General features: G+C 41.0%; 1 protein-coding gene across 2 annotated transcripts in view; it reads right to left on the reverse strand.

The window, feature by feature from the left end:
• Positions 1 to 13,897, reverse strand: part of GLI3 (GLI family zinc finger 3) — a 211,396-nt gene that overhangs the window by 46,286 nt on the left and 151,213 nt on the right. For both annotated transcript variants that reach the window (XM_075083707.1, XM_075083708.1), the window contains one exon: positions 13,494 to 13,695. In XM_075083707.1, coding sequence (XP_074939808.1) covers positions 13,494 to 13,695 — 202 coding nt within the window. The remainder of the gene's footprint in view (positions 1 to 13,493; positions 13,696 to 13,897) is intronic.

Consider the following 13,897-nt stretch of genomic DNA (forward strand, 5'->3'; position numbering starts at 1 on the left):
ACAAACTTACGATTCAGCCACAAGACATGACTGACTTAAGACCTCAGCTTAGAGATTTCAATCCGGCCCATCACTGCTCTGTGACGACAGTTACAAGAGCACCTGCATCTAACATTAATTTTTTAACCTATTCAAAGCAAGAGCACAGGAGATCCCTGCCAAACAGTGTGGGAGGGGCAGGAGGGAACTGCGGTGATCTGAATATATTTTTATCTCAGTAGGAGGCTGTTAGGGTGCTGGTGACTAGAGAATTGGGAAGCTGGATGCTGAAGAGGAACCTTTGGCCCCAAGTAGGAAACAGACTGTAGAAGCCGTAAGATGTATACGTACAACTTGAACTTAATGCAGATCACTTATATTTACTGAAGTTTGGCAATATTCTCCACTCAGTCCCTCCAAGCTGAGAAGAGACTGCTGTGTCAGTTGGGTATTTGTGGTCAAGCATCCCTCCTTCACATTCTTTACCCCATGTAGAGCAATGTAAAAAGTGATTATGCCTCCCCAATGGCAAAATACCTTTCTAACTAAAGGACAAATACAAATACAGAAGATAGTTTCACTGGCCTGCAGTGACGCGCCTTACAGCTGTACAGTGCAAGTGCTTGAATGTTAAGTATATTTGCTATGGCCCTCCTTATATAAATAAAAATGGCTTCCATCAAAGGACAGATTTTACCTCACAGAGACATCTTCTTTATCTATATCTCCTTTAACACCATATAAGCCTCCAGAAGGAGGATGCTAAGCCAGACTCTGCCAACTTTTGCCCAACTTGCAAGTAAGCAAACTTGTAGGGTACGGCAGAGGAGACGGACATCATCTTAGTGACTGGCTTTTACTGGAAAACAATGACACCAGCAGCAGATGCATTAAGACGTAACTGGACAGGTGTGCTAAGGAAAGGAGGAGTCCTTATTTGTTTAGTATCTTTCTTTTGCGCCGTGCTCAGCAGCAAGGGTTGAGTCTGAGGTACTAGGATTTTCCTGTGGAGCCTGGCAACCTGCACTTCATTCCCTCTACCTCCAAACTTCAAACACTTAACTGAAAAGATCACGAGGGAGCAGAGGAACAGCCAGAACAGCTAAGGGGAGTACTCAGAAATGGTGACAATGGTTCAGCCATTCAGGGTGATTTCTTAAATAGCTCAGATAGCTGCCTTCAAATAATTCTCTCCAGCTGTTTCTGGAGAGCTCTTCATAAGGCAAGATGACCTGGCTGGGTTTAACATCACCCTCATGCAAGATACTGTCACAGGGCAGCCTGGATGATTTTTCTGATCTGAAAAGATCAGAAGAATTTGAAGAGAACAGAAGGTGGCAGGTCTTTCTCTGCCTTTCAGAAACCATTTAGGCTGCTCAACAATAAAGTTGATGTTGTGGGCCAAAAAGAAGAAAAAGAAATCAAAGCTCACAATGTTGCTGGTATGGTGCACTATTTTGGGAAGGGAAGACCTGGATTCCTGCCCTCCTTCCCAAAGTTTTTAATTTACGTTGTTCAATACCTCTTGAATACAGGATGTGTGAAGAATCCTTATAGCACAGAGTCCCCTCAAACCCCATGGGAGCCCTCAGCCTTCACTGGCAGCCATATTCCCTCTTGCTGCCCCACCAAGCTCCCATTGCTTTCTAGCCAGGTCAGCATCAGCAGGAAGGGTGGGCAGCGGCACCACCTGGCCTTGCCCAGCCGATCCAGCCATGTCTGCTTAGAAATGTGCACCGAGATGGCACTGGTGCCATTCAATTCATGCCCAGTGGCGGTAAACAAGACCTGAAAGCAAGCATTCTGAGAGTCCAGAACTACTAAAACCAACAACCAGCTTTTTCAAAAGTGATTAGTGGTTTCAGAGGCCTCAATTTGCAACATGTTCCTTTTACGACACCTTAAAGGGGCTGCATTTCAGACACGGGAGGGCTCAACACTTCCAAAATCCAGATGCCACAAGAATGCAAGATGCCTGCCCCAATCGTTCACATTTTCCAAAACACCAGTCACTTCCAAAAAATCTCAGATTCACAGAAGTGTAAGTGATTTATGAATCTTTTTCTTCCATCTACCTATTGAGAAATGGAAACCTACACCACTGGAGGGAATCTGATTTGTATCTCTGTTACAGACTTTTTTTTTTTTTGAACAAAGTAGAAAAGGAAAAAGAAAAAAAAGATTAATGCATGTAAGACCACTAATAAACTACATGCAGGTTATCTTTGTACTTGTTGAGTTTTATGGGGGATAAGGGTTAGAAGCAAATGTGTAATACTTCTGCTTAAGCATTCAATAACTCATATACACTGACAGAAAAGCCCATAAGTGATATCATTTATTTTTCCATACTTCCAGACTTCTGTGTATGTCTATCCATCTGTCTGTCTCTCTCTCTTTCTCTCCTCCCCCTCTGCGAAGTCTCAAACTCCCCTCACCGGAGGCAAAGCAGGGCAGTGAACTACATTGCAATTACATGAGCACATCAAATTTTAAGGAACAGACTTCAAGAAGAAGAAAAACAGACGATATAATCAAAACCAAACTTTGTGGCTACTTTGTGGCTGTCCTACTAACAAGGTCATCCAGTTTCTGGTCACAGCTGCAAAATTTACTGCAAAACAGCTGTGAATTCAAGTCAGGAAAAATTCCTTCTTTCCTATACATTGCATAGGTGTGCCTAAGGAGACAGGCTGATACAAAAATGCTGAGGAGATCCCAATTTTGTGAATACTGTGAGGATAGTTTGTTTGTATCATGATAGTTTTCCTCACAGAAACTGTGAAGATGCCTTCCTTGTATCACAAAACACACACAGTTCTGCAAGATCTGATGCATGTAAGTCTTGCAAAAGTAACTGAGTGCCGCCTTCTTTCTGGTTCTGCTTTGCAAGGTTTTAGGAAAAGAGCTTTTCAAGTGTATAAATGGGGGCATTCAGTGAAAGTCATCGGCGAACAGCTTAAAGAGATTAAAAAATGCATTGGTGGACTTCTGGAACAGCTGCCACAGGAGGCAGACACACCCAGCAGGTTCATATGGGATTAGACAAGTCCAAAGACAACAGGTCTGTAAAAAAATACTAAAAGGAACAAGGAAGGGCAGATGCTTTGGGACTGCTAATCTAATGATTATTGATGTTGGGAGACCACAGAAAGAATGAAGTCAGAAAGCAGGCAGTTTCATGTGCTTCTTCAATAACATCCGCTGTTTCCACCATCAGAGACAGACTGTGTGACTATATAGTATCTGACACCTCTAGTTTGACCCAGTGGGACATTTCTTATGTTTTAAAATATTTTTTAAATTTCAAAAGGATAGATTTGTTTCTTTGGGATGTCTTTATTCATATAGAACCAATGTTATGCTTACCATATTAAAGTTTCCTTTCCTACCCTATCCCCTATCCTAAATCTTTCCTGCAGCAATTCAAGACCAGCACGTTGTTGTTATACCCAGCACTCATCACTCACCTTCACAGTTACTTCCTTTCTTTTCTCTTTCACATACTTGTAATTATTACTATAACCTCTTCCTGTCCGGTCGTCTTATTTTTAATCTGTACAAACTAGGTCAAGTCTACTTTAACTCATTGGTATCATTTTTTCAGACCTCTGATAATTTTCCCTGCTACTCCTTGTAGTCCCCCCAACTGTCTAACATCTTTCTTGAAATAAAACATACAGACCTGGTTGCAGTAGAGGAACCTGTCATAGTGAGACACACTGACTCCCTCTACACCACCATGCAGGACAAGGCTTCAGGCCCTTTGGCCTTTGATATCCAGGTGGTGCACTCACAGCCAAGTGCTCTCTCCATAAGGGAGGGTTCACCCTGCACTGCAAGAGAGCACACAGGCCCTTCCACACTTGTGGAAAAGCCTTGGTACTCCCAGATCATTCTGTAGCCTCCATCAGCAACTGACACTAGGCAGACCAAATGATACAAGTCCCTCCAAAAAGGACCCCAGTTCATGAAGGGAGAGGTAACTTGTAGATGGCCTAGTATAATGTTCAATAAAGCTGATCATCAGGTATTAGGATAACACCATGGCTGCTTCTAGCTCATGCTTAAATAGGTAGAGATGTCACTGCTTTGTCTTACTCTCCCTAAAGAGTTGCATGAAGTCTGTGGGCAAGTGAATCTGAGAAACGAAGGTGCAGAAACCCACTAATAAACGTTGGATGAACACCTGGGCTCACTGAATTCAATGGAGTTTTCATCCTTTCCTTACCCCAGGCCAGGACTTCACCTTTAGTTTTTGTTTTGAATTTTCAAAATCCTCATTTATTGTTTAGGATTGTTGCTAAGGGGCAAAGAAGTACCTTTCCCATTTTACAGATGTAGCCAGCTACTCTTCAGGAAAGCACCCCTGACCGAGTTCAGCAAGTCCTTAAGTGCTGTCCTAAAACCTGGGCCCTACAGACATTGCAATCTTAACTGAATTAAGTCACAAAAACAAATCATAACTAAGTTAACAGTGATCAAATACTGCTTTTCACATGCTCAGATGCTCCTTTTTTTATGAGGAGTAATGTAAGAAATAGCTTCATTCATCCCCTGGTAAACTGACATGTAGGAGCCCCTGTCCAAAACGTGGGATGTAAATAAGGGTGGCTGGGAGTTGAGCCATGGGTGCTAAGGGGGTCTGCATAGCTGACTTTATACACAGAAGTTTACATAAATATTTTGATGCAGCTATGTATATGTGTAATATGCAGCCAGAAATATTGCGTAATCAGATGCGGAAAGCTGTGGACAGTCAGCAGGACAGACTCATAGTCTGACACCAACAGAGATGTAGGAGAGAGAACGTGAATGAATTCTCCTTGGGCAGGACCTGGGAGAGAAAAAGCAGCCAGGAGCGTCACGTAAGAAAACTGTCTCCTGTTGTTTGAGTTGACGGAAGCAGGAATTTGTGTACATTCTTTGTAAACAAACAGGAGTGAATAAAAAGAAGTTTCCAACCCTGCCATCTACTTCTCCTCATGGAAACAACCTGAAAAAGTGACTGCTGACAAATTGCTCAGGTCACAGGAGTAACAATGCACTCAGCAACCTTGCAGCCCTGAAGAGATCTGTGAAATTCTTACTGCTTCTAATATCTTAGATTAAAAATGAAAACCCAATGGCATTACAGGAAGGGAGAGTTTAAAAACACACTTCTGTTTGGAGCATTTTACCCACAATATATGTATGATTTTTTAGTAATGTGAAAAAAGGGTTTTGCTTTAAATCCTGTTCTTTTCCCTCTGCTTTCTAACTGACAACACTAAGCTTTGAGTAGACAATGCAGACAAGTCATCAGTTGCTTTTACGGCTTGTTACTTAAGTACAGGGGAAAACAGTATCAAACTGTGACTATGAAACCAGACATGTGGTGTGATCTTAAAGGCAGGTATGAGACTTGAAATACTTTGAAATAATTTTTCAAAATGACTAAGTTTCACAAAAATCCGTCTGCATTTGTAATGTTGACAAGTTTCATTAAAAATCACTAACTTAGAGACAAGTCATCTAACTGAATTTGTAAAAAGACGTATCCTGCATCTAATAAAGTATAGCATATATAATACTTTTTTCCAGGTTTCATCAGCTAATAGTCATCATTTTACAATTGTATTTAACTCACACACATCATTGCCTCTTTTTTCATTTTTCTGTTACCAGTTCAAAATTAACAGAGTCTGTGGTTTGTTCTTTCCTTTCAGCTTACTGTATTATCTATTCTGTTTTATCTGCTAGGGTAGGTGAAATTTTTCTTCATGAATACATTGCCATATGCCAGAGTAAAATGGAATAGTTTCATTGAGCACAACAGAGCCACACTGATTAACCTCATGTGCTCAGACAGCATCGACAGCTTTGTCCTTCTCACTGGGATATTCTTGTTCAGGAATCCTTAGTATCCTAACTGGACTTTGTATTAACAGTACCTTGCGTAATTAATCTGTGCTCCCTCCATGCAAGCTCGTGACACTTCTGGCAAGCATCATTTTGAATTAAAATCACGGCTAAGCATGTCTGAGTTTCTAAAACCTGTATCATTAATTACACGGAAAGTGCTAATTAGTAGTTGCTTTTAGGGTCTGAAAATGAAGTAATGAAGTGTTAAACTCCAGCACAGTTCTCTCAGCTCCAGAACTTTCCTGGAATTAATAACGTGCTGCGTCCAATGACTTTAAACCGTTTGAGTAACACTGAACCAGTCTGGAGCAAGTTGCTTCAAACTGACTTGTAATTACAAGATCTGTGACATACACATTTACAGGCATATATACATGATCACACTCATATATATGTCCTTCTATAGACATATATGGCAGGCAACACGCGCCTGCATAGTCTATATTCTTTATGTTGCTTGACTTCTTACGTTATACCGTTTCTGAAGGCGGAAATCTTGCCATTTGTGTGTATTTGTAGTGAAAAACATCCACCACTTTCTAATGAAAGATGCAGGTGATCTCCAAAACAATCTCCCTGAATGTCACCATCCTATAATCTATACGAACTTTCTATAGGAGGCTAGCTGCAAAATTACATTTCAACAGAGCCTGAATTAGATGCAACTTTCTGTAATACTGATGAATTTCATTTTTATTCACTTTGTAGCACTTCACTGCCATTCACACTTCTTGAAAGAGGGTAAAAAATGAAGCTATTATGGCATGATAGAGCATTATATTCCCTTCTTTAGATTAACCATACACAGTACAAGACTGTGGAGAATAAAGCCCTGTGCTGCACATATGTGACGTGCCTAGTTATAATAGGACCTGTTTCAGTGGGGTTACACCTGGTCTGAATTTGACTCAGTCTGAACTGCAACTAAGCATTCATTTACAACATATTACATGCAATTAACTAGAGCCCTTTTACTGCAAGAAAAGCTTTCGCTCAAAGTCAGCTTTGCATCTCACTTAGGCAGATCCCAGTAAGACTGATAATAAAACAGCAGAACGCCTGTAATGCTCATCCAGTTAACATACTTTTCACCCTGTACATCCTATCATAAGGAGCTTCTTGCAAACCATTGCTGAATATAGTGTTCTACCTGTTCTACTCTAAATATGTCCTTTTTAAGATTTATTTCTTAAAGCAGCATTTGATTGTGTCCTTTTATACGGTTTTAATTATATAAATATAAAAACTTTAAACTTACAGTCTAAAATAGAAATCAAAGGTAAGAATTAAGCAGTTGTTTTTTAGTAAAAGTTGGATACAAATTTTCAGGTGGGGTCTTCTGGTTTTTAGTGCAATTATCAGCAATCCAGGCATGGAGTCAAGTAACGAAAAAATGAATCCCTTCTCTAGGTGTCCCTGCTCAAGGATGGGGTTGGACAAGATGGTTTCCAGAGGTCCTTCCAACCTCTACCATTCTGTGATTCTGTGGTTCTGTGAAATCCGTATATATGACAAAATTATTTTGAGCAGCATGGCAAAGAGCTAAAAGGTTATTTTAGAGCCAAGTACACTACGTGAATGAGCCATATTGGCAGCAAGATGCATATTGATACTGATAGGGCGACTGAACTACTCACACACTGGTCCTAAATCAGCTGAGACAACTCATGAGAAGCACTTGTTTGTCTCAGTGCAAATTCAATGGAGGAATGAAAATTTGATCAATGTGAAGCTGTGGCAAAAACAAATGGAATGGGAAACAGGACACAGAAAATCATGGTGCATTTGAATTGCTGGTCCTCTTCTGGAACATTACTGTGTGTCACAGATGGACACTGTTTCACACAGTATCGGCAGAAATGACAATGCAAGAACTTTCTAAAGAGCAGGCTGAAAACAACCATTTACCTCAGAAAGATGATGAATAAGAGGAGACATAATAAGAATATATAAAATATTGAATAAAGAAGGAAGACTGTGAACATGAGGGCTCCCTGTCTTATAACTATAAGACATTCTGTTAAATTTAAAAACTGGATAATTTAAATCTGATAAAAGGATACTCTTTGCTTTTTTTATACAGTGCATAATTAGACTGTTGGGCACTCTGCTGAAGCTATTTTCACTTTTCTCTGTGATAAGCTTATGCTTTCATTTGTGTATTTTAACTGTCTTTTTATTTTTCTCTTTGCTTTTCTCTCTGTGTTTGCCAAGGGAAACTGGAGAAATTAATATGTGGTCACTTGTCTCTAGATATAAAGCAGTTCAGAGGGGAGGGCACTGACTAATACAACAAATGCACTCTACAAGGAGCTTAACTGAGATGAGGAAATCATTGAGAGTCCAATACCTGCTTGCAGAAGCACAGACTCTGTCTTCTTCACTGATATTAATCCACTGCTGCCTAAGTTCAACCTACAAACCTAGCAATCTTTTTTCTAGCACTCGTTGTGAAAGTACCCTCACCGCCATTCCCTGATGCTCAGCTTCCCATCAGCCAAGAGCAAACTGATGTGAGCCAGAACAACCAGGATCTGGCTGTAATTAACCACACTATGTTAATTGTTCCTTCCTGTTCTGATGACATCAGGGAAGCAGGGGCAGAGCCTGGGGAAAAAAAAGTGCTGCTGTGCTTTCTCAGTTACTTTCAAATCTTGGAGAAGACCCCAAAGGGCTCTCATGTTCACATGAAACTGAATTCTAACAAGTTATGAGATGGCTAAGGTGTATTCACAGTTACATCTGCCTAGACCCAAAGAAAGTTCCTTGTAGAGGTGGAACTACTCCTGATTTAAACAGTTGTAGCTGACATGCAATTCAGCTCATTTTCTGAAAACTGACTTTGTAAATTTGGTATCACAGCACTGCTAAAGGACTAGAAAAAATATAGAGGTTCTGAATTTCAGATGATATAGAACATGTTTATTAAAACCAGCTAATCTTTTGTGAAGGTTTTGCATCAGTACTCTCAATATCATGGGAAGTGATTACCCTCTCTATACTCACTCTAGGCCAGGCTGCCTCTCAAAAAGAAGTGCTACCAAAGTGCAAAGTCTAATAATTGTCACAGGTAGCAGATATAACATTAAGTACATCCTGACAAAAGATTAATAGCAGGGGTGCCGCACTGCAGGACTGAGGCAGGTAACCAAATGAGTAAATGTCAAATGAAGGATTATCCTCATTTGATGCTATTTCATACACCTCCTTTCTGTATAATCTCTCTCAGCTGAGACCTAAACCAGGTGTTTTCAAATGCACAAAGTAGAAGCTCTACCTGGTGTGCTAAAGGAGATCCACTATTAGCTGTCAGCAGGAGCGACATCTTCTTTTCAAGTACTCAGCCAGTAGTCAGGATACAGCATTACGCTGCCAGCTGACAATGACAAAGCGCCCGCCAAGTCAAGCCCTATCTGGATTGTGCTAAGCTATTATTATTTATTTGAACTGCAGTAGTACCCATGTCAAGGACCAGAGCTCTTCTGTGCTCAGCTCTGTAAAAACAGAGCCCAAAACGTGGTTCCTTTCATTTGATCTCATCCTCCACATTCCACAGTGCTGATATAGAGGGTCCTACGCTGAAAAGCTGTGTGAAGCATGGGATGTAATCTTTTAGCCAGAAGATATACTTTTTTTAGCCAAAGCAAAAACCAGCGAGGTCCTGGAGACACTTTCTTAACAAAAGTAGCACCTTTGCAAAAGCAGGATGAAAGAGCATTGAGCCTGCAAAATCACAGACCAGAACTAAACCTGCCCACGCCTTCATCTGCTGACTCATCAGCTTTTAGTTACGTGACCATGCACTCCTTGTCCCCCCCTTCAGGATTCATATCTTGTTCAGTGCAAAAGACGCACAATAGACTTCAGTGAGAGACCCTCTGGTATTTTTCTTCTCCTTGCCCAGAGTACTGCCCATAGGCCTTCCTTCCACTGTATTTAAACATCAGTGAATACATAATTATTTATACCCTCCTGAGCTTCTCTACTGTGCTCATCATTGTATAATCTAAGTGCTTCACCAAATGTTAATGCTTTCAACCTCCCTCTGAGGTGAAGGGGAAGGACTCATTTTGCACAGGAACACGAATCGAAGAAAGATGAAGGTAAGAAGTGCCACTCATTGTGGTTGCTCACTTTCAGACATGGAGACCAGATCTCCCAGGTTAACCTGACACAGCATGTGAAATGTTCGAAACAGCTGTCAGTAGCTTCTAGCCATAGCTGTGAGCAATTTGGCTCCTCTGGTAGCCTGGGCCTCTGGAAGAGAAGCTGTATGAGCTCAGTGGTCACTTCCCACTAGTTCAGTTTGCTCAGTCTCAGGCTGGGATTGTGTTGCAAGAGCAGAGTCCACCCTCCAGGCAGCAAACAACCTGGTAAGAGGCTCCGTTCTTTTTTACAACTGCCTGGGACAGGTGAGACGGGGTCCTACAGCTCTGGCTGATTCAGGGAGGATGTTCAGCCTGTGCACTTAAGCAGGCAGGGGCCCTGCAAAAAAAATACTGTGCAACCCTGAAATTAAAGATGGTATCAAAGCACAATCACAAGGGGGCAGTACCTTCATTCTCCTTAATAACTGGCTTCTGCATGCTTTATTCTGTAGCTTTTTCTCTCTTCTAGCAAAACCCTCTGTCGTGCTATATAAATGCATTTTGTCCCAGCTTGCTTAACCTCGACAGTTCCTGGTCTAACTCCTGTCTCCTCTGAAGACTGCTTCTTTTTTCACATTCAAGGAAGGCTGTTATGGCTGGGCAGACAGCTTAGCCTCCACAGGCTTCCCAGGGAGGTACCAGATTAACCACAGCTGCAGCTGCAGGAAAAGGTCCTCCTTCCTCTCTGTGGGCTCTGGACTGGAACATACTGGAACGCTTAGTCTATTTAACACATACTAACATAAACATCTTCAGGGTTTCTCACTTGGCTAAATTTCTCAAGAACAGCAAAGATCAGATCTATACCATCTAGGCAGCATCCCTAGCAAGCTGTTGCTTCTCAGTGAGTAGGTAGCAAGAGGTCTTTTAGTTCACACAGAAAAGTCTCTTCTTCCCTAACTAACTTCATTCTGAGAAATTAGTATCTTTGCCAACACTTTTTGGAAAAACTCAGCATTAGATAGGTATCTGCCATGAAGAATGCTGCCAAATGTAAACCATTTGGGCTAAGTTAAAAGTGATTGGAAACAAGCTCTAGAAGTAGGAGGATTGTGTAATGTTAGGTATGGTTATTGCTGCTGATGTTGCCTAAAATACAAATCCTTCCTGTCTTTGCAATTCCATCTAGTGGCCTGCTGAACTGTACCATTTCCTATGAGATTTACCTGCAAGTTTCCAGAAGCTGGGATTTTACATTAGGAAAAGTTTCATCTACACTTTGATCACTGTTGCAGACAGGATATTAAATGGGATGAACCTACGGCTTGATTCAGTACAGCAGCCCTTGTGCTGAATGCATTATTTACAAGACAGTGAGTTGCAATAAATTAAGTTTTACTGATAGCCTTATTATTTAGTCTTGGAATTTATTAAAGCAATGAAATGTGGCTTGGGTTGAATACCTTAAGTCACTGTTTCTTTTGGTTTAATGCTTTTATAGACGGGTGCACACAGGAGAAGTTAAAGGACATCAACAAAGGTGAGCTGCAAAGCTGGAAAAAGAGCTGGCTCTCTCCCTTTCCCTCCTTCCCACCCAGAAGAATGGAGAGGTACATTTCCCACTTTTCATGTTGAACAGGCATATCTTACCAAAAACAAACAAACAAAAAAAAGGATTAATTCAAAATGGTGTGAAATTTTGGATTATGCATGCCTGGAAAGTATGACCAGGAAGTGCTGAAGGCTGCGGTCAGCCATAGGCTCAGTCACACAATCCTTGCCTTCTTCAGTGACACCAGTTCACAAAACTCACTATGCCGCTCCTTAGCATCCTTACTCAGCCTCTGCCCATAACTCATCCCAGTTCCACAACTGTCTTCAACAAAATTATTCATCTGACTCTGGCTTTGCAGGGATGGCCCTTAGGTTTGTGATTCTGTGTCAAAAACATATACCAACCATTTCTAGCTGTGGAGAAAGAGTAAAAGGAGAGAAGACTCACTCCACTGTGGAGACTATACCAACTTTCATGTCCTATTTGCTTTACCGAAGTTACAAGCAATGGAAAAGGAGGTGAGTAATTAAAATGCCATCCCATCTTAATGACAGTGGGGACAGTACATCTCCACAGAGTACATGTATTTAACAGATGTGGTCCAAAACTGCTGCCAGCTATTGGCATAAATCATATTTCACATCATGGAGCTTTATAATTGGGACTGTGGTTACACAGACCCAGAGCTGTATTACAGAGCTATGATATCACACCTGTGAGATACTATACAGCTATACAAGTACATCAGGCATGACTATTGAGAAGTGCTTAAAAAAAAAAAACACACAACAGCACTTACGCTAATACCAAATATTTACAGTGCTGTCACTTTCGAAGTTTGGCAGGCTCACAGTTTCTAACACACCAGTTGCATGCCCCATTTTCTCCAAAAATGCAAATCCCCATAGCCAGTTTTTGAAGTTGCAAGTGTGTCATTTTTGCTGGAGAGGCATGTTTAAGCCTTGCCAAAAACTGGTCTTTTAGATCTCAAGAAATTGCTGTAGGGACTTGCTCCTTTGCCTCATTGCAAATTGAAGGTGGAGGCTGCTTTTAAGACAGGGACCAGCGGTGCTCTGTTTGAGTGCTATAAATGCAAAACCAATATTTTCTGAGACTTTGGAGACGTGGGAGAATTTTTTTGGAATACCAAAGGAGCTTTTCTCAAATAACACGTAGCAATGCCACGAATACAAGAATGTTCTGCGATTGCATGTCCATTTTTTCTGCTGTTTCTCCTCACTTTCTTCCACTCCTTTTTTGACATTCTTGCCCTTGTTTCCTCTCCCTGTGCCTGTTTACTTCCTTTTCCTGTACAACTTCTGCCCACCTCTTCCCTTGCTACTCTGCTCTTCTGCCTCCAGAACAAATGTTTTCTTGCACATGCAAGTAAAGCAGCCGAGTGAAAATCATAGCATTTCTGATGATACCGGATAACAGTACTTCCTTGATAGAAAAAAAGATAATTTAGCCACAGAAAGTCTAATCTTTCAACAGACAAACTGAAATATGAAAAAAACTTGGAGATGAATACCAAGAAGTTCTAGCCAAACATTTATCTGAACACATGTCTGTGCTTTACTCTGATGATTGTGATGTACGAACATTTCACTGTCCATTATATCTACGGCCAGAAAAACCCAAGTGACTTAAGTCACAAACCTATCCTATAGCTTCTTCACTGAAAACAGATGCCTGAGCACATGCATACACACACAGTTACCGCTGATCACATGGAGTATTATCTGCACTGGACAATAATATGCCAGCAAATCCCTTGTGGTTACCTTTCAAAACAAGAAAAAACATATTTTGTACTTTAAGCTCCAGTGAATATACATTATGGAAACTGCAAAATACACATATTCGCAAAACAAAACAGTTAAAGATGTGAGTATATGTTCACATTTGTGTGTGTGTATGACATAGAAAATGAGAATACGTATATAGGTAGAAAATTCTATTCTTACCTTATTGCACTTGCAGATAAGTGGCCATATGAACCACTGGCTGAGGAACTGCTACGAGAATTATTGAGAATTGTGACCAAGGAATTTGGAGATGTCCGTATCATGGTCTGAAGGTCAAAGCTGTGATCAGATAGGGGGGATATGGACAATGTACGCTTTCGGCTTGGTCTAGCTGACAATCTCGGACTCGGAAACCTGGCGCCTGTTATGTAAACACAAATAATTATCCACCAGAGTACTTAATCGCATTTATTTTTTATCAATGATGGGTAGAGGGAGTCGCAAGACACCAACACACTGTGACAAGCACACTCTCTCCACTTGTGATCTACTGGCTATGATTGAGAAAAATTAGAAAGAAAAATCTATCTTCCTGTGGCTTACCTCAGGGGAGCCCTGTTTAT

This window comes from Phalacrocorax aristotelis, chromosome 2, assembly GCF_949628215.1.
Source record: "Phalacrocorax aristotelis chromosome 2, bGulAri2.1, whole genome shotgun sequence".
NCBI lineage: Eukaryota > Metazoa > Chordata > Aves > Suliformes > Phalacrocoracidae > Phalacrocorax > Phalacrocorax aristotelis.